The sequence below is a fragment of the Oncorhynchus tshawytscha genome, linkage group LG12 (genome assembly GCF_018296145.1).
Source record: "Oncorhynchus tshawytscha isolate Ot180627B linkage group LG12, Otsh_v2.0, whole genome shotgun sequence".
NCBI lineage: Eukaryota > Metazoa > Chordata > Actinopteri > Salmoniformes > Salmonidae > Oncorhynchus > Oncorhynchus tshawytscha.
Genome location: NC_056440.1, coordinates 27,060,930 through 27,083,229, shown reverse-complemented (window position 1 = coordinate 27,083,229; position 22,300 = coordinate 27,060,930). Strand labels below are relative to the sequence as shown.

Here is a 22,300-nt window from a genome sequence, read left to right as displayed (position 1 = left end):
AAGTCTGTGTTGCCCAGCAACAGCCCCAAAACATCACTGCTCTAGAGGAGATCTGCATGGAGGAATGGGCCAAAATGCCAGGAACAGTGTGTGAAAACCATGTGAAGACATACAGAAAACGTTTGACCTTTGTCATTGCCAACAAAGGGTATATAACAAAGTATTAAAACTTTTGTTATTTGACCAAATACTTATTTTCCACCATAATTTGCAAATAAATTCATTAAAAATCCTACTGTCTGTCATAGTTGAAGTGTACCTATGATAAAAATTACAGACCTCTAAATGCTTTGTAAGTAGGAAACACTGCCGATTTTAAGGTTATCAAATACTTGTTCTCCCCACTGTATGATAAACAGAGTAGCAGCAGCGGAAAAGAGGGGTTGGGGGGGCACACAATGCAAATAGTTTGTGTAGCCATTTGATTACCTGTTCAAGAGTCTTATGGCTTGGGGGTAAAAACTGTTGAAGCCTTTTTGTCCTAGACTTGGTGCTCCGGTACCGCTTGCCATGCGATAATAGAGAGAACATTCTGACTGGGGTGGCTGGTGTCTTTGACAATGTTTTGGCCCTTCCTCTGACACCGCCTGGTGTAGAGGTCCTAGATGGCAGGAAGTTTGACCCCAGTGATGTACTGGGCCGTACGCACTACCCTCTGTAGTGACTTGCAGTCGGAGGCACCAGGCAGTGATGCAACCAGTGCTCTCGATGTTGCAGCTGTAAAACCTTTTGAGGATCCGAGGACCCATTTCAGATCTTTTTCGTTTCCTGAGGGGGAATAGGCTTTGTCGTGCCCTCTTCACGACTGTCTTGGTGTGTTTGGACTGTTCTAGTTTGTTGATGATGTGGACACCAAGGAACTTAACTCTTAACCTGCTCCACTACAGCCCCGTCAATGAGAGTGGGTGTGTGCTCGATCCTCCTTTTCCTGTAGTCCACAATCATCTCCATAGTCTTAGTTATTCTGGCACCAACCGGCCAGGTCTCTGACCTCCTCCCTATAGGCTGTCTCGTCGGGGATCAGGCCTACCACTGTGTCGTCTGCAAGCTTAATGATGGTGTTGGAGTCGTGCTTGACCACGCAGTCATTGGTAAACAGGGAATACAGGAGGGGACTGAGCACGCACCCCTGAGAGGCTCCAGTGTTAAGAATCAGCGTGGCAGATGTTGCTACCTACCCTCACCACCTAGGGGCGGCCCGTCAGGAAGTCCAGGATCCAGTTGTAGAAGGAGGGATTTAGTCCCAGGATCCTTAGCTTAGTGGTGAGCTTTGAGGGTACTATGGTGTTGAACGCTGAGCTGTAGTCAATGAATAGCATTCTCCCTTAAGTGTACCTTTTTGTCCAGGTCTCTCCCGAGCCCGTACGGGAGTTGTAGCGATGAGACAAGATAGTAGCTACTAACAATTGGATACCACGAAATTGGGGAGAAAAAGGGGGTAAAAAAAACACAAAAAAACATTGTCCACACATACCCTCCCAGTCGTGAAGACTGCTCTCGGACCAACAGGCTATGAGATGGCTTCTACGTCCAAGCAATAAGACTGCTAAATACTTAATTAAATGGTTACCCAGACTATCTGCACTGACCCTATCTTGCACTTACTTTACAGTACAAACAGTGCATTCTGAAAGTATACAGATCACTTGAAAAAATTTTTTTTAATATGTTATCCTTATTTTAAAATGGATTAAATAGTTTTTTCCCTTATCAATCTACAGTCGTGGCCAAAAGTTCTGAGAATGACACAAATATTAATTTCCACAAAGTTTGCTGCTTCAAATCAAATCAAATGTATTTATATAGCCCTTCGTACATCAGCTGATATCTCAAAGTGCTGTACAGCCTAAAACCCCAACAGCAAGCAATGCAGGTGTAGAAGCACGGTGTCTTTAGATATTTTTGTCAGATGTTACTATGGAATACTGAAATATAATTACAAGCATTTCATAAGTGTTAAAGGCTTTTATTGACAATTACATGAAGTTGATGCAAAGAGTCAATATTTGCAGTGTTGACCCTTCTTTTTCAAGACCTCTGCAATCCGCCCTGGCATGCTGTCAATTAACTTCTGGGCCACAACCTGACGGATGGCAGCCCATTCTTGCATAATCAATGCTTGGAGTTTGTCAGAATTTGTGGGTTTTTGTTTGTCCACCCGCCTCTTGAGGATTGACCTCAAGTTCTCAATGGGATTAAGATCTGGGGTGTTTCCTGGCCATGGACCCAAAATATCGATATTTTGTTCCCCGAGCCACTTAGTTATCACTTTTGCCTTACGGCAAGGTGCTCCATCATGCTGGAAAAGGCATTGTTCGTTACCAAACTGTTCCAGGATGATTGGGAGAAGTTGCTCTCGGAGGATGTGTTGGTACCATTTCTTTATTCATGGCTGTGTTCTTAGGCAAAACTGTGAGTGAGCCCACTCCCTTGGCTGAGAAGCAACCCCACACATGAATGGTCTCAGGATGCTTTACTGTTGGCATGACACAGGACTGATGGTAGCGCTCACTTTGTCTTCTCTGGACAAGATTTTTTCCAGATGCCCGGAAAATGACTTTACCCCAGTCCTCAGCAGTCCAATCCCTGTACTTTATGCAGAATATCAGCCTGTCCCTGATGTTTTTTCCTGAAGTGGCTTCTTTGCTGCCCTTCTTGACACCAGACCATCCTCTGAAAGTCTTCGACCTCACTGTGCGTGCAGATGCACTCACACCTGCCTGCTGCCATTCCTGAGCAAGCTCTTTACTGGTGGTGCCCTGATCCCGCAGCTGAATCAACTTTAGGAGATGGTCCTGGCGCTTGCCGGACTTTCTTGGGCACCCTGAAGCCTTCTTCACAACAATTGAACTGCTCTCCTTGCAGTTCTTGATGATCCGATAAATGGTTGATTTAGGTGCAATCTTACTGGCAGCAATATCCTTGCCTGTGAAGCCTTTTTTTGTGCAAAGCAATGATGACGGCACGTGTTTCCTTGCAGGTAACTATGGTTGACAGAGGAAGAACAATGATTCCAAGCATCACCCTCCTTTTGAAGCTTCCAGTCTGTTATTCAAACTCAATCAGCATGACAGAGTGATCCCCAGCCGTGTCCTCGTCAACACTCACACCTGTGTTAACGAGAGAATCACTGACATGTCAGCTGGTCCTTTTGTGGCAGGGCTGAAATGCAGTGGAAATGTTTTTGGGGGATTCAGTTAATTTTTATGGCAAAGAGGGACTATGCAATTAATTGCAATTCATCTGATCACTCTTCATAACATTCTGGAGTATATGCAAATTGCCATCATACAAACTGAGGTAGCAGACTTTGTGAAAATTAATATTTGTGTCATTCTCAAAACTTTTGGCCTCGACTGTACACACAGTACCCCATAATGACAAAACAAAAACACGTTTTTAGACATTTTTGCAAATGTATTAAAAATAAATAAACATTTACATAAGTAGTCAGACCTTTTACTCAGTATTTTGTTCAAGAACCTTTTGGCAGCGATTACAGCCTTGAGTCTTAGGTATTACACTACGAGCTTGGCACACCTGTATTTGGGGAGTTTCTCCCATTTATTCTCTGCAGATCCTCTCAAGCTCGGTTAGTAGAATGAGGAGCGTCACTGCACAACTAGTTTCAGGTTTCTCCAGAGATGTTTGGGCTCTGGCTGGGCCACTTATCTCCCGAAGCCACTCCTGCGTTGTCTTGGCTGTGTATTTAATCGTTGTCCTGTTGAAAGGTAACCCTTCGCCCCAGTCTGAGGTCCTGAGTGCTCTGGAGCAGGTTTTCATCAAGGATCGCTCTGTACTTCACCTCAATGACTAAGGCCCTTCTCCCCCGATTGCTGCGTTTGGCCGGGTGCCCAGCTCTAGGAATAGTCTTGGTGGTTCCAAACTAATTCCATTTAAGAATGATGGAGACCACTGTGTTCTTGGAGACCTTCAATGCTGAAGAAATATATTTAGATACCCTTCCTCAGATCTGTGCCTCGACACAATCTTGTCTCGGAGCACTACGGACAATTCCTTCAACTTCGTTGCTTGGTTTTTGCTCTGACATGCGCTGTCAACTGTGGGACCTTATATAGACAAGTGTGTGTGTGCCTTTTTAAAACCATGGTGCACAGGTAGCCTAATGGTTAGAGCGTTGGGCCATTAACTGAAAGGCTGCTGGATTGAATCCCAGAGCTGACAAGGTAAAAATCAGTCGTTCAGGCCGTCATTGTAAATAAGAATTTGTTCTTCTTGCCTAGTTAAATAAAGGTTAAATGGAAGAGGAAAACAAAACTATAGTCACTCACACACTTCACTGACACTCACACAAAACCAGTTCATACACTACATACACGCACACTTTTACACTCACCATATGCTGCTGGTACTCTATTCTTTATTTGACTCTGACTAGGCATCAGGATAGATAATAATCACTTTACCCTGTCTTCATGTACATATCTACCTCAAATACCTCGTACAACTGGTACTGGTACTTCCTGTATCTAGCTACATTTTTTGTGTATTTTATTCAACTTGTGTTAATATTCTCTTTTATTATAATTTTTTTACTCTGCATCGTTGGGAAGTTCGCGTAAGAAAGCCTTTCATGGTTAAGTCTCCAGCCATTGTATTTGACGCATGTGACATAACATTTGATTTGACTGTCCTTCAGTCAAAAAGGCTGGTTTAGTTCTCCTTAGTGATCCATTTGACCATGTTTGTGACTGTGTTTGTGTTCTGGTCCTCCCCTAGGGACACATTGATTGTCTCCTTAGCTAACTCAGCCACCAGTATCCTGGCTGGTTTTGTGATATTCTCAGCCATTGGCTACATGGCTCATGTCCACAACCTCCCAGTAGACAACATCGCCACAGATGGTAAGTACTTCCTGTTCAAGTGAGACGTCTTTGATGTTATTCATCCATCTATTTTTCATTTCCAGAGTGTCTATTTAATGTTTGGATGGGTTATTGTCTCCTAAAACTTCCTCTCATGGTCCCAGGGGATCATGATTCATCATCTTTTAACCACTATGTTTGTTAATACCTTGAATAGTGTTCATTTGTCATAGTCAGTGGTAACATGCCATACTAATAGTACCATCAAACAACTTCACCATTGACAAATGTTTAGGGCAGTGTATGAAGGGGAGTAGGTACAAATGTGACCCATATACTCCTGTGAATAACTCTTGGGAATAATACTCATAAAAGTCCAATTGAGTTCAGAACTAACACCTTCCTCATGTTATTAGTTCCTGGAAAACTTACACTGACACAGCATAGAATACAAAGGTATTAACCTCTAGCGACGAGCAATCCCGTATCCGGGAGCGTAATCATAGCCTCAAGCGCATTACCATAACGCAACGTTTCCTATTCATGAAAATCGCAAATGAAATGAAATAAATATATTCAAACACAAGCTTAGCCTTTTGTTAACAACACTGTCATCTCAGATTTCCAAAATATGCGTTACAGCCAACGCTAGACAAGCATTTGTGTAAGTTTAGCATGGCATAATGCTATGCTAGGCTGTGCTGGCAGCAGGCAGCATTTTCACAAAAATAAGAAAAGCAACCAAATTAAATCATTTACCTTTGAAGAACTTCCGATGCTTTCACTCAGGAGACTCCCAGTTAGATAGCAAATGTTCCTTTTTTCCCAAAATAATATTTTTGTAGGCGAAAAACGTCACGTTTGTTCATCATGCTTGGCTGAGAAATCGACAGAAAAATACTTCAACTATAATGCATTAGCATAACACAACTTTTTCTATTCATGAAAATCGCAAATGAAATGAAATAAATACATTGAAACACAAGCTTAGCCTTTTGTTAACAACACTGTCATCTCAGATTTTCAAAATATGCTTTTCAACCAAAGCTACACAAGCATTTGTGTAAGAGTATTGATAGCCTAGCATAGCATTAAGCCTAGCATTCAGCAGGCAACATTTTCACACAAACAAGAAAAGCATTCAAATAAAATAATTTACCTTTTGAAGAACTTCGGATGATTTCAATGACGAGACTCTCAGTTAGATAGCAAATGTTCATTTTTTTCCCAAAAAGATTATTTGTGTTGGCGAAATAGCTCCGTTTTGTTCATCACGTTTGGCTAAGAAAAAGACCGGAAAATGCAGTCACTACAACTCCAAACTTTTTTCCAAATTAGCTCCATAATATCGACAAACATGGCAAACGTTGTTTAGAATCAATCCTCAAGGTGTTTTTCACATATCTATTCGATAATATATCAGTAGTGACAGTTGGTTTCTCATCGGAAGCAAACGGAAAAATACTGCAGCTGGAGATTACGCAATAATTGCAACGGAGGACACCAAGCGACCACCTGGTAGATGTAGTCTCTTATGGTCAATCTTCCAATAATATGCCTACAAATACGTCACAATGCTGTCGACACCTTGGGGAAGCGACAGAAAGCCTAAGCTCATTCGTGGCCCATTCACAGCCATATATAAGGAGTCATTGGCATGAGGCGGTTTCAAAAAATGCGGTACATCCTGATTGGATTTTTATCTGGGTTTTGCCTGTAACATCAGTTCTGTGGCACTCACAGACAATATCTTTGCAATTTTGGAAACGTCAGTGTTTTCTTTCCAAAGCTGTCAATTATATGCATAGTCTAGCATCTTTTCGTGACAAAATATCTTGTTTAAAACGGGAACGTTTTTCATCCAAAAATTAAAATAGCGCCCCCTATATCCAAGAAGTTAATTCACAATGATGCACTTCTTCTTTCTGGGGTGCTAGTGTGGGAAAACTACAGCATTTGGAGTAATTGCTTTTGTAGAGGCAGACAGTCCTCCCTACCTAACAGGCAAGCAGGCAGGCGGAGCTCAGAGGGCTGGGCCAGGCTGCATCACACTGGTTTGAGTCCCAGTAGAAGTGTGCACTTATTCACTTCCCTTCATGGATTTGAATGGAAATGACTTGTACATAGAAAACTCCCTTTAGCCCATGTCTACACCAATCTAATGCTTTTAAATGTGTGGGGAGTAGTGAATGAGTGTACACTTCAGGAAGAAGGAGAGATTATTTGGACACACCCACTGAGTAGACCTGGGTGACCAGTTAGCATGCCTGTGAGACAAGCGTCACCAGAGCTTCCAAAGTAGTTTCTGTCATGACCTGTGTAAAGACATTTGAATCAACAGAACAGTATTTCTAGCCTCAGTCCTATCCTAAGCTGTGACCGAATAGGAATTTCCCATATTACAATTTGGGAAACCGGATTTGGTGAGGCTCTAAAATACACACAGATCATTTTGGAACTATAAAAAAAGGACACATTAGTCACTAATGACTTGTGGAGTGGGTTGTTCTTCCCCAAGTAAATTGAGAACATGATGCCGTCAGGAAATGAACCTTTTTTAAAATTAACCCTTTCTATTTCTCTCCCTTGTTCTCTCTCTCTCTCCCTCGTTGTCTCTTTCCCTCTGTCTCTCTCTGCTATCATTTAACAGGCGAACATTGTGACTTATGTGAAAAGAGGCATCAATCCTCTGACGGAATACCATAACTACTGTACTGGTTATAGGGATTGACAATGAAGTTAGAGATGAAAGTGGTCTCTCTTTCTGTGTGTTTTATTACTGGCTCAATATTATGGATTATGAAGTAGTTATTTCATGTATGAGTGTCATAGTCGGTGGATAACCAGGACAGAAAATACCCAGTAAACAGGGAACATTCCCAGAACATTAGTTAAGATTCCCATTCAATTCCTGTGAAACTTTCACATAACCTATTTTGGTTTGCTGGGTAGTAACTAAGTAAATAATAACTGTAGTTATTTAAGCTTTTCTATGCGGAGACAGTAGGAAAAGAGGGTGCTCTGAATAGTGGATGTCAATTTACCACTTGGATGTCTACCTCTAGGATTTTGTTCTAAAACAAATACTGTATTATATATGTAATGAATGGTGAATTAAACTTGCATTAGCTTGAGATGAACTGTAGGTGTAACAGCAAAAGTTTATATTGTTCACACAGTGTATTAGGACCTTTTTGAAGAAAGTAAATGAGGGATTAGCTGTTGTGCCTGCTGTGTTCTGCTGATGAGCACCTGCTCTGGCTTGGATCAGTCCCAAATATGGTCTTGGATACCACTGACTCACTGCTGACCAACTGTTTGACACCCACTGACCTCTTGTGACTTCAGAAGTGTTCAGTGTTCAGTTGCCTCTGAGTTAATAATTTGTGGAAGATTATTTATGATGAATGATTAGATCGTTTTGTTTCCCATTCCAAGCATGACACTTCCTCAGGTAATTGTGAATGGAATGAAACCGACACAGATATATTTATTACATGACCATTGCTATCATCTTTCTGTATGCCACAATTTTCCATTAATGTAACATTTTTTGTTAGGTCATATTACTAATGAGGTCAACAGCATGAGGGTGGAGAAGGTGTCCCGTCTACCATGTTTTGTTATTAAACGATTTGACTTCCTAGTGTCGGATGAGATAACCACTGGTTAATCAGTGCCAGGGAAACCGGTTCATTAATCTGTACAATGTTTCCAACTTGGCATCGTTGGCCTTGTCAACCTCTAAACCAGTGTCTTTACCCGTGCTAATGTTGTGGGTGTTTTCCTACCCTTCTTGTTTGATATCCTATGGTGTGTTTGTGTGCCACAGGTCCTGGGTTGGTGTTTGTGGTGTATCCAGAGGTCTTCTCCACTATGCCTCTGCCTCAGTTGTGGGCTCCTCTGTTCTTCTTCATGCTTCTCTGCCTGGGACTGGACAGTCAGGTTAGACACTCATGTAATCTATTTTCGGAGACCACTTTTGGTAAAAACAGACATTTTAGGTCATACAACAATTACTACCTTTTTAATATTTAACTAGGCAAGTCAGTTAAGAACAAATTCTTATTTTCAATGACGGCCTAGGAACACTGGGTTAACTGCCTTGTTCAGGGGCAGAAGGACAGATTTTTACCTTGTCAGCTCGGGTATTTGATCTTGCAACTTTTTTGGTTACAAGTCCAACGCTCTAACCACTAGGCTACCTGCCACCCCAGATTGATTACATTTGACATTTACATTTGAGTCATTTAGCAGATGCTCTTATCCAGAGTGACTTACAGGAGCATTTAGGGTAAGTGCATTACTCAAGGTCACAACAACAACAACAACAGATTTTTCACTTAGTCAGCTCAGGGATTCGAACCAGCAACCTTTTGGTTACTGGCCCAATGCTCTTAACTGCTCGGCTGACTGATGAGGGAAGAGAGGAAGCAGGGCTGCCGGCAGACGTGTGGCGAGCAGGGCATTTGCTCCACCACTTTTAGTTAGTTTAATACCCTTTTTATTTTATTTTTTACTTTTCTCCCCGATTTCATGACATCCAATTGGTAGTTAGTCTTGTCCCATCGCTTCAACTCCCCTACGGACTCAGGCGGGCGAAGGTACGTCCTCCGAGAGCCACGTCCTCCGAAACACGACCCTGCCAAGCCGCACTGCTTCTTGACAAACTCTTCGCTTAACCCATAAGCCAGCCACACCAATGTGTCGAAGAAACACTGTCCAGCTGGTGACCGAAGTCAGCTTGCAGGCGCCCGGCCCGCCACAACGAGTTGCTAGAGTGCGATTGGACAAGGATATCCCGGCCTGCCAAACCCTCCCCTAACCCAGACGAGGCTAGGCCAATTGTGCACCGCCTCATGGGTCTCCTGGGCATGGCCGGTTGTGACACAGCCTGGGATCAAACCGGGTCTGTAGTCACGCCTCAAGCATGCCACTCGGGAGGCCCATTTAATACACTTTGTTTTGGCGTAAAAGCGTTGAAAACAGGGACAAAGTAGACCTGTTTTTTTTGGGACTGACTTGCCTCATTTGTCAACTTGAGCACAATTAGTAGCCTATGTCCTGTGTGTGTCTTGACCAATAAAATTCATGGAAATCACATGTTGGGCATGGCGCACATCTATAGAAAGCAGAGCTCGCTCTCCACTTTACTTTGCTGTTGATACTTAGCCCTACCTTGTTTTCTTGCTAGGTGACTACCGCTTGTAAAGTAAAGAGCAATAAAATAAAGTGGCTCGCTCTCCACGCCCTGACCAAAAGTTACATTTCCAGTGTAGCAGGTTAAAAAAAACAGACCACTTTTGCGACGCCTCAGTGTAAATATGTTAGGCTTCAGGAATTTTTTGCAGTTTGGTTCTTTTCATTTAAATTTTTTTATTTTTTTTAAATCCCCTGCCTAATGGAACAACCACAGAGCAGGCTCAACTTGCCTGGCTGCCATAAATGCCATAAATTGTCTGTCTTTCGCTTAAACAATGGGGATAGGATAGGCCTAGTGGAATTCCTTAGTTTTGTTGTTTTCAGAAAAATAAATCACCTGGGGCAACTTTAGAGCAGCCTCAACTTCCACAACTGCTCAGTTCACTTTCCCCACTGTACTTTGCTCTGCAGTTTGCTATGGTGGAGGTGGCGGTGACGTCCATAATGGACGGCTGTGGCCCCAAGGTGCTGCGTGTCCTGAAGAGACAGGAGATCATCGTTCTGACTGTCTGTGTTATTGGCTTTCTTCTAGGCATTCCTCACATCACTAAGGTAAGGTGATCCTGTCAGATATTATTACTATGCATCGGGTAACGCCCCGCCCCCTCCTCTCTCTCAGAATGAGACAGTATACTCGTGTTTGGACCTGTTTTATTTTAGTTTCTATCAGTAGACGACTAAGACACATACAGCCAGTAAGTAGTGCATGGTTGACCAGCTGATTCTCTGTCTTGTGGAGTGGGTTGCTTTTCCCCCAGTAGATTGAGAACAAGATGCAGTCAGGAAATTAACCTTTTTATAATTAAACCTTTCTCATTCTCTCCCGCTCTCGTCTCCCCCCCCCACACACACACACATATACAGGGGGGAATGTATGTATTCCAGCTGATGGACCACTACACTGCTGTGGTGTCTCTCATGTTCCTGGCCTTCTTTGAGGTCCTCGCTGTCTGCTGGGTTTTTGGTAATAACCTCACCTTCTCTCCCCTTATGATGAAATTCAACAGCCTGTTGTGTATTTATACAATAAAATAAAAACACTTTGCTTTATAGACAGTATGTACGTCTGAGTAAATGTAAGTATTTAATGCAATGTGTTATTGCAGGACTGCGGCGGATGACCATCGTGATCAAGAGGATGTTCGGAAAGGCTCCCAACATCTATTTCTGCTCCTGCTGGATGTTCTTCTCCCCTGTGCTGGTCATGGTGAGTGCTATGGCCAACTCATGTCTTTTTGATGATGGTGATGAGGACAGTTAGCGTAATGACGGTGATGAGGATTAGTAGTGATAGCCGTACCTAAGACTTTATGATCCATTCGTTGTATTAGAGGTTTCATCCAAGTGTAACCTCCTCCCCTGCAGTGCATTCTGATCTCCAGCATCGTCCAGTACACACCCGCTCGCTATGGGAAGTCATACACATACCCTGTCTGGGCAGAGGTGGTGGGCTGGGGAATCTCCCTGGTCTCCATCATTTGGATCCCCCTGGGAGCCCTGCATGAGATCTGCAGAAATAAGGGCACACTGATGCAGGTGAGCATCTGTTCAGTAAACCAAACAAAACATGCATACTGATACATATATACTTTTATATCACAGATACTGTTTTAGCATCGTGCATACATACTGAACAAGTACACTGGTACTCACACATATACACACAGTCACGCACACACTCACACACATCAATAAATCAAATGTATGTTATAAGGCCCTTTTTACATGAGCAGTTGTGATTTACAGATACCCAACCTTAACCTCAAAGAGCAAGCGATGCAGATGCACGGTGGCTAGGAAATACTCGCTATAAAGGCAGAAACCTAGAGAGAAACAAGGCTCCGAGGGGTGGCCAGTCCTCTTCTGCCATTGCCGAGTGGAGATTATATGCCCATTAAGGACAGATTGTTCTTCAAAATGTTCAAATGTTTATAGGTGACCAGCAGGGTGAAATAATAACCACAGTGGTTATAGAGGGTGCAGCAGTTCAACACATCAGGAGTAAATATCAGTTGGCTTTGAGCGCGAGAGAGCGAGAGCGACTGTGAGAGAGAGCGACTCAACCGAGGGGACTGTGAGAGAGAGAGCGACTCAACCGAGGGGACTGTGAGAGAGAGAGCGACTCAACCGAGGGGACTGAGAGAGAGAGAGCGACTCAACCGAGGGGACTGTGTGTGTGTGTGTGTGTGTGTGTGTGTGTGTGTGTGTGTGTGAGCGAGAGATATCCCACATGGCAGTCATATAAATACGTTCTGGGCATTGGCAGAAACCGTAGAAGTTAAACTATGTATTTGACTCTGAACCTCTTCTTTTATCGATTCTCTGTGCCCCCAGAGGATAAAAACAGCCATGACTCCTACAATAGAGTTGGACCCCGTCAACCATCTACCAGAGAAGGAGAGAGTGGACATCCCGGAGTCTGTTGTCTTTATCACTCATCTGTGAACAGGGACAAAAGCACTGTGTCTAGGTTTGTGTGTCACAGTGACTGTGTGAGTCCTCTATTAGGGTGGGGAGGTTGTTGGGTAGTTTATGTAAATAACTTTTCAAGTATTTATTCTATGAATCACTGATACCATGACACCTAACCTATAGTGAAATAGACAGGGTAAACAGTCAAGGTAAAACCATAGGTTATGGACCTCAAAGATGTCCTTCAAGTGCCATGTCATGTCCTTGCCCGGAAGCACTTTATTGCCTTACAGGTACTGGATACCCAAGTGCTTACACACACTTTTTTTAATAATACAAACATTACAGGGTAGCCTACTCTGACACTTACAAACATATTAATAAAAACGATGATGTCTGATTCATATAATTGGCCAACGAAAAGGGGAGACACCAATACAATATGACGTCCATCTAACCTGGAGGAGGAATTAATTGTCCAAAAATAAAAGTGGCGCAGACCCAATGACAAAGACAGTGAATATGCACACTCACCTGGGATATGTCAATACAAAAAAATATAAAATCATTCAAAATAGGCTACACCAGGAAGCATAATTCGGCCACAGAGGATCAATAGCTTCTTACTCACCTGGGATATGGCCGATGTTCTCCGCTGCTTCCAATAAAATGGGCTACTGTTCGCTCAATTAAGTTAAGCATTTTGATAACTTAAAAGACCGGTTGGAGTCTCTTCATTGTCATGTCTTTATAGCAATTTGTTTTCCAAACAGTTTTTCCGTATTTTTTAAGTATTGCGATATGCCTGGCTGGGTCTCTGCTTGTTTTAAATTGCATAGCCTACAGTCGGAAGGGCCAGAAATTTGGGCAGCGAGTGCTGCAAATACCAAATAGGCTAGATTATTGTTGAGTTGCAACTGTCAGTGAAAAAGCAGAGACCCAGCCAGGCATATCGCAATATTTAAAAAGACAATCGCGGAAAAACTGTTTGGAAAGCAAATTGCTATAAAGACATGACAATGAAGGGACTCCAACCGGTCTTTTAGTTATCAAAATGCTTAACTTAATTGAGCGAACAGTAGCCCATTTTATTGGAAGCAGCGGAGAACATCGGCCATATCCCAGGTGAGTAAGAAGCTATTGATCCTCTGTGGCCGAATTATGCTTCCTGGTGTAGCCTATTTTGAATGATTTTATATTTTTTTGTATTGACAGGTTCAAGCTAATTAGGCTATATCATTTTGGCAATTTAATTAAATGTACTTTAGGGATAGCTTAGCTTCCCATAGCCTTTTGTACACGCCGCTTATGTCTTTTAATGTGGCATAAACACAACGTTTTCATCTAATTGTCAAACAATGACTTAACGGCGCTCTAGTAGGCTACACACGCACGCACATTCGTCCAATCCAAACCCCATCAGTGCAACCACAATTTGATGAATGGAAAGAGACATCTGTTATAAAACATCTACGTGTATTGTAATGACATTCTGTGATTGTCATTAGGCCTACACTTGTAGCCTGAATTGATGCATCCACTGTTGTCCACGCGCCTCAGTGTCCGCCACTCATCTCCGCCTTTACAAAGTGGCGGCTAAGTGTTCTCCTCAAACCACAATGCAATTTGGCGCATATACCACCCAGTTTCAAGTCAAATCGCAAATTGTTCATGCTGCTGACATGCAGTAATGTTAAATAATGGTGTGATAGGCTCACGTTTTACTAGTACGGCGTACCCCCAATATTTAATTTGCCAGGATGTGGTACCGCCTTACTTTCACCCCTGATTATGATATGGTAAAACATCATATTCATCATGCCACAAGACTATGAACTCCGGAGGACAACTCGTCCCCCTGGTAATCTCTTCAATCAGCTATTCTCTCCGCTGGACCTAACACATTGTGTCTCCCAACATAAATTGACGAACAATTTTCACCAAATGTAAAAGCCAATGTAGCCAATACACACACACGCGATAGCCTCCAATAGCGGCATATTTCATATCATCCGAAAAAAAGACACACTGATCAACTCAGCTCAGCCTTAGACCGATGAAGCATCCACAGTTACAACCAATAGGTGGCTGCTCAATGCAACAAATGATGGCTAGGCAAATCAGCGAGAAAACAAACCTTTTCCCTTTCACCAGATCGATTACATGGACTAAGGTCCACATTGACTCAACATCGTCACCTTGTGGCCAAGGTTTTTACTCACAGTGAGGTCAGATGAGGCTCAGGTGAATATTGATCAACAAAGTAAAAATCTCTCGTTCTGCCCCTGAACAAGGCAGTTAACCTACTGTTCCCCGGTAGGCCATCATTTTAAATAAGAATTTGTTCTTAAAACTGACTTGCCTAGTTAAATAAAGTTTTTTTTTAAATATATGCAATTAGATGTATAGAGGTTAACTGTGAGGAAGGAAACTACTGCAGTGCTGCTATGCCATCTGTTAGTGGGGAGAGTCCAATGTTCTGACATCATTCATCAGCAGTTTTTACACTTGAATGGACTTTGAAGTTTTGGGGTTCTGGTTGGAGTTTTCTGTTTTACTTGCTCTGCCAAAGTGTGTGCCTCAGTTGTGTGTCTTCGTGTTTGTTACAACAATGACAATTGGATCTCAGCTTTACAAGGAGTGCCTTTTATCATTAAAAGATCCAATGACATTGGAATTGTCATGGACTATCGGACTGAAAGGCTCAAAGAAATAAATATGATTAGACATGATTTAGATGGTAAAATGTATGAAATAAATACAATGGGGTCTTTTGAGGGGTCACATTAATATGTGACTACGTGAAGATACATTTGCCACCTGCCACAAGTGCCATGTATCAAAAATATTGATTTTGGATTGTCAATACTTTGATGAAAATACCCAAAATATAGAGATTATTACCAACCCATCTTAAGGATCATTAAAACATTCACACAATTATAATTTAGTGTTAACTCTCTTTTGATATAAAACAAGATCAAATTCCCATTTAGTTAGCTGTTTAGATGCATTTTGTGTCCGTTTTGTCAAACAGCATTTAGTTTTGACTAATTTGTTTATGATGACAATCGTCTATTTCTACCATTGCACAAACCACAATAAGGGGTTAAAAATATAATCATGCCTGATACACTTTTGTTATTCTATGCAATTGTATGGTTGTCACAAAATGTGGGGTTACTGCTGCTGGTTGTTTTTTTTATTCATTATTCTCATACATTCAAACCAAATATTTTATACATTTTATTTATTTTCAAATGTTTTTTGTTGTATCAAACAAAATGGTTTATGAAATAACAAACACACTGTTACTATTTCTCCATTAAGTTCTCCATGGTGGTACTACTTTAATGGTAGAAATGTTTATGCTCATATTACACTTTTAAAATAGCAACTTTCTCCTTTTTAAAAATTGATTTAGCATTTAATAATTTCTCTTTTTTTATTTACATGTATCTTGTTTAAAGTGTACTTTCAGTTTGACTTATTTTTTTATATCTGAAACGTTGAAAAATAAAATATGATTCATAATACCTGTTTATCACGCAGAGCTATTTCTGTCAAATAAAGAACATTATTGGCAAATATGTTTGGATTTTTACGAGCCCTTTCAATTCATCAATGTGTCTCTTCTGAAGAGCATAATTTAACAGTAGATGGCAGCAATGTACAGACAGTAATAATATGCAGCTCAGGGGCATGTTGCCATCCAGGCCAGTACAAATGTCTATGATTATTCTTAACAAGAATTTCTATGTACATCAGCTTATGTTAATACAATTATGAAAATGTATCATTTTTAGTGGTGGTATTCCTAAAAACTAATTCAAGCTTTTTTAGTCACTTGTATACAGGAGGTGATAACTACAAGCTAGTACTAATACGCTCATTACACATTTTTAGCAGACCGAGAAGCAATCCTATAGTATACCCTACCTCAAAAACTACTGGACATCTTTCAGCACTTTAGACAAATATTGTATACTATAGTTATAATTTGGCGTGCAAATAGACAGCTGAATGTATCTGGTTTCCTGCTTGCAGTTATGCACTCACCAAATCTTATTTTTAATTGATCTAATTAGTCATTGTGAAGAATTATTGGCATAATTAAGCACAAATCCATTTCCATTCTTCACTTGAGAATGTTTTATTGCACACTGCAGGAATCCCACAGGGACAGATCTGTGCATGGAGAGCGGGAGTCAGAGCAGAGCCTATTTGACTGTAATGCCCTTGGAGGTAAGTAGTTAATTAGCCTCACAGTGGAGCAGTGAGCAGGGTCAGTACCATAGGCCTGCAATGTGATCGATATCCCCCCCCTTCCTGCCCCCTTCGTGACATAAATGTATGGCAGTCACTAAATTACTGCTGGCGGGGCTGCTAGATCAATGGCCATAGACTTCTGCAGCCAATGGGGCAGGAAAGGGTGGACAGTATTGTATGTGGGACTGTCTGGTGTGATGGAAGAGGAAGTTTTTAAACGATGCACCTCTGGTAAAAGTGGAACGGCATCTGGAAGGAAAAAATCAACTAGCACACTGGTATTCTTGAATACTTCAGAGCACATCTGCTTTCTCAGCCTCTCAGCCCATCTGATTAGCATGGCCTCAGACTCCCAGCAACACTGCAGGTATTTGAGAAGCACTGTGTTTGTGTGCCGAACAGGGTTCAGTGCCTGTGAAAGACGAGATCAGCAATCATGGGAAATTAAAACTTCTCTTTCCCCGGCTCTGACAGACTTACACAGGCAGAGCAGCATTGCTAAAGTATATTCTCTCACTCATTCTGTATGTTTGCCATTATAGTGAATGACTACGTTCAAAATAAAATATGGATAAAATAAATATTATTAAAAACATATATTTAGAATGATTAATGTTCACTAAATCATTATTTAGAAACATTTACAAATGTCAGTTAAGATGTGAATTTGGGGGTGGTTGTGGCTGAGGATCATCACGGCCTTCAGATCTACAAAGTCATAACCCATAAGGTTTGCTGAGTGATAGTATGACTACATTGATATGCTGTTAGTTGCAATGTTGAGGCTTGGTTCTGTGTTGACAATGATGTGTCCAATTGTAGCTAAACTATACAGATAAGAACATTAAATGATTGAAATAGCCTTTTATTCTCTCCTATTTGTTTGTGATGCTCCCCCAATCTCCGATGGCAAAGGCAATTCATCTCAATTTATTTTCTTGTCCTTCAAAAGAGCAAACCATTTGCTGGGCTAAAGTAAATGTCAGGGACTTCCTGTTGGCAGAGTGAGTGAGGCTGCTGATGTGGCGCTGACCGATGGATCCATGTTCTGATGTCACATTTCAGCCCTCCACCCTTTGGAAACAAATATATCTGACAGTTTGGACATGGAGGGGGAGGTAAATTGATGTCATCATCTGACTTGTTCTTTCCATGTACAACACCAGTTGAGGTTGCGAAAGGTCGCTGGTTCGAATACCTGAACCGACTAGGTTAGAAATCTGTTGATGTGCCTTTGAGCAAGACACTTAACCCTAATATGCTCCAGGGGTGCTGTACTACAATGTCTGACCTTGTGAAACAACACATTTTACTACACCTATCTGGTGTATGTGACACTTTTTTTTTAAACATATTTTATTCTATGGGAAACATTGTTTGGGTTTGATGTAGATGACAAAGTACATTGCTTACCTTAGCTGGTTAATGTAACCACTGTTAATTTTCATGTGTAATTAATTGTAAACTCCTTGGTTGGAAAGCAATTTGAGGATGCAGTTACCATTGGAGAAATGAGAAGTGCAATTAGCTAAGAAAACATCCAGACCAAAGGCTTGGTGCTAATTAGAGACCTGGGTTGACAAAGTGGAGGAGGAGAGGAGAGGTGCTGGTTTGAGACTTGGTGCTCTTATTTACAATGACAGTGGGTTAACTGTCTTGTTCAGAACAACAGATTTTTACCTTGTCGGCTCAGGGATTTGACCTTGCAACCTTTCGGTTATTAGTCCAACACTCTAACCACTAGGCTACCTGCCGCCAGATTCTACAGATTGCAGATTCTACAGATATGCAGATTCTACAGTGAGCTCCTGTGGCGCGTTCGTTCGTTCCCCTTTAGTTTAAGGGTTGTTGTTTTCGTTTTGGTAACAAACGAGCCGAGCCCAAAATAGAGCTCACCTCTCAACAGATAATGAGGGCAAAGATCAAGGCTTCACTAGGACTTCCTTTCTTCTACAAGAAATGCATTGTCTTCAGATTATTTTGTAGTGACAATTCCCATGAGTCCCTGCTGAGGATGCTGTTGTGTGTATGCCCAAGTAAACAGGAAGAGTGGTTTGTATGTGAGACAGAAAAAAACAAAGATAGCTCACTTTTGAATGTATGGCTAAGCCCAACATGCATATATCAACACTTTACATGGGCTTTTACAGGCTGAGGTTCCACGTATCTGAAAAGCAATGCTGCATTTGACATTTTAAGCTAGTTTACCCCAAGTACCCACATTTTCCTATTGGCTATATGGTGATGGGAGGTGTCCTCTCCAGTCCTCTCCATGCATCCTTGAGACAGCATATTGGCTGTTTGCTGCTAACAGTCCTGAGAGTGAATGAGTGCTCTTAAGGGCCATCAGATTAATGTGTTATTTTCCTTGTTCCCGCTGATTGAGCGGGAGGCTGGGGTTCTATTTGGAGCCTGGAGCCAGCCAGGCAGGCGGCAGCAGCTGAATATGCATGAACTCTGGAGGAGCCCGATTGATGGGTCTCCAAATAATAAGAACTTTGGTGAAGTGTGGGTGTGAATCTACCAGCCATCCTCAAAGAAGTCTTCAAAGAAGGATTATGTAAAAAGACATGATGGGTTTAAAACAGAGAAAATTATGCAAGGTTGTAGGATGATGGGGTGATAGAAGATGGCATAGCTGTGATGTGTTTGGTATGTGTGGGTAGGCATAGCTGTAATGTGTTTGGTATGTGTTGGGTAGGCATAGCTGTGATGTGTTTGGTAGGTGTGGGTAGACATCGGGTGCAACTTTGGTTTTAGACATGCGGAGACAAACGAACATACTGTTTGCCAGAATTCAGGCAGCCTTCACAAGACCAAAACATATGCAAATATGTCCCCTTTTGTGCTTTACATCTCCAGCAGAATAATACATTTTCTGAGTGCATGATATTCAGTTTCACTTGCATATAGTACGTTCTACGGATGGTCTTAAACTGCAGTAATTTATTTCTGCAATTATGTGAACATGACTGGGCATTTTTAACATATGTGTCCATTCATCATCATCAATAGCGTCTCCCAGGTCTTCCTCACATTTTTGTTTGACATGTTTTGTGTCAGCTGTTAAAGCCTCTATGAACCCAGTTTGGAAATCAACTTTAGAGGTTTTTCAGACTGCCTGAAAATAGTTCAAATCTTTGAAGCTTCTTGCTTGTCCAGTGTTTGCTGCAAAGAGAGAAAAAAAGTGTTGTATTGGCAAACGTTCATCTCTGTGCTGTCACAGACTGGTCTTCCCTGGCTGCCTGACCCTGATCAGACCCCTGTCACCAACTGATCTTGCTCAGATAGGGCATGACAAAGAATTACTGTGTACATTTATACTCTGTGAATAGAATCAGTGGTTAAATAAATTAAATTACAATTATTCCCAGATCCAAGACTGTAGCCTACCCATAAACTCAAGATGGAACTTTGTATCAATTCACTAATAATAGACTGCAAAATTCACCTGAGCTCCGTAGATTGGTCTTCCCTGGCTGTCTGACCCTGCAAGGACACCTGTCACCATCTGATCCTGCTAAGACATGATGAGCGTAGTGTTGTGTATTGACCATGACAGTAAAGCCTGTAGAGCTGTTTATACCGTGTCAGTGCGAAAAGTAGGGAATTAGCTAGGGAAACTGATAGATCAACAATGCTACATTACTACACTGACTAATAAAAACGAACATTGCGCTGAAAAAAACTCACAATATCGGTCTTCAATCATTTAGCAGCTGGTTTCATCGTTTGATTCAGGTCTCGTGTGATTGAGCAAAAATAATAGCTAAAGTTGGTGAGCTAGCTAATGTTAGCCAAATTTTGGCTAGCTCTAGCTAATGGTACATCATCAAATTACTTCTGTTGAAACGGGACACAACACAGGCTACAAGACATTTCCATACACACAACAGCTGTTAGAGACTGCGCCTGAAAGATAGCTACAGGCTAGCTAGAGCTGAACTGGCTGTGGTAGGTACTAGCTAGCTAAGTAGCTCTAGCTAATGTCTGTCAAATAATGTGTCGCAGGTTTCTGCTCTGCTTGCTTCTAAAACTCAGAGAAAAAGTGCAACACAGACATCAGCTGGCTCTGTTCATCTCTCCTGTGTTGGTCCTATACACCAGCTTTTCAGAAGCTTTGCCTTCACACAGTCTGTCAGCATGCTCTGTGGTGTCCCTGTGGTCCTAAATCCAGCCAGCTGAAACCGGAAAACAGCCTACCCGACCGCTCTGAGGCATCTGCATTGTCCTAACGCACACTGGTGCCACGTTTTGTATCATGGTGCAATGATAAAACTGGGGGGGACAAACATGCAATTTCAGAATGTGGAGGGGGTTATGTCCCCACCCCGTCCCCAGTGAAAGTTGCGTCCCTGGTAGACATAGCTGTGTTTGGTAGGTGAGGGTATGGTAGACATAGCTGTGATGTGTTTGGTTGGTGTGGGTAGACATAGCTGTGATGAGTTTGGTAGCTGTGGGTAGGGTAGACTCTCAACCATTGTTACTCTTCCTTCCAGGATGGCTACAAGGCCCTCCCCTGACCTCCCTTTGGTAAATCACTGACACAGTGACTGTGTTCATAAAGAAGTGTATAGAGGATGTTGTTCCCACTGTGACAATTAAAACCTATCCAAACCAAAAACCGTGGATAGATGGCAAAACTGAAATTGTGAACCTTCACATTTAACCACAGCAAGGTGACTGGGAATATGATAGAATAGAAACAGTCCAGTTATGCCCTCCGTAAGACAATCAAACAGGCAAAACGTCAGTACAGAGACAAAGTGGAGTCTCAATTCAACGGCTTGAGACGTATGTGGCAGGGTCTACAAACAATCACGGACTATATAGGGAAAATCAGCCACATCGTGGACACCGACGTTTTCCTCCCGTACACGCTAAACACCTTCTTTACCTGCTTAGAGGATATCAGAGTGCCACCGACATGGGCCGCTCCCGAGGACTGGGTCCTCTCGTTCTCCGTGGCTGACATGAATGAGACATTTAAGCGTGTTAAACCTCGCAAGGTTGCGACATCCCTAGCTGTGTCCACCTACACAGACGGAGGGTGGTGAAGAACTAAGGCTAAATAAATTTGGCTTGGCCCCTAAGACCCTCACAAACTTTTCCAGATGCACAATTGAGAGCATCCTATCAGGCTGCATCACCGCCTGGTACAGCAACTGCACCATCCGCAACCCAACACATCACCGGGAGCACATTGCCTGCCCTTCAGGACATCTACAGTATCCAGTGCCAAAGGAAGGCCAAGAATATCATCATCAACCACCCCAGCCAAGGCCTGTTCACCCCGCTATCATCCAGAAGGCGAGGTCGGTACAGGTGCATCAAAGCTGGGACAGAGAGACTGAAAAACAGCTTCTATCTCAAAGCCATCACACTTTTAAATAGCCATCACTAGCCGGCTACCACCCGGTTACTCATCCCTGCACTTTAGAGGCTGCTGTCCTATGTACATAAACAAGGAACACTGGTCCCTTTAATAATGTTTACATACTGTTTTACCCATTTCATATGTAAATACTGTATTCTAGTCAATTCCATCCTATTCAACAATTACTGAATATATACCATTATATCCACATACT

At 42.1% G+C, this 22,300-nt stretch overlaps 1 protein-coding gene across 1 annotated transcript in view; it reads left to right on the top strand.

The window, feature by feature from the left end:
- LOC112248522 (sodium- and chloride-dependent GABA transporter ine) overlaps positions 1-13,459 on the top strand; it is a 40,232-nt gene extending 26,773 nt beyond the window's left edge. The window contains exons 7-13 of the mRNA XM_024417627.2: positions 4,741-4,865; positions 8,659-8,771; positions 10,440-10,580; positions 10,893-10,992; positions 11,135-11,235; positions 11,394-11,564; positions 12,363-13,459. Coding sequence (XP_024273395.1) covers positions 4,741-4,865; positions 8,659-8,771; positions 10,440-10,580; positions 10,893-10,992; positions 11,135-11,235; positions 11,394-11,564; positions 12,363-12,473 — 862 coding nt within the window. The 3' untranslated portion in view covers positions 12,474-13,459. The remainder of the gene's footprint in view (positions 1-4,740; positions 4,866-8,658; positions 8,772-10,439; positions 10,581-10,892; positions 10,993-11,134; positions 11,236-11,393; positions 11,565-12,362) is intronic.
- The last annotated feature ends 8,841 nt before the right edge of the window (positions 13,460-22,300 follow it).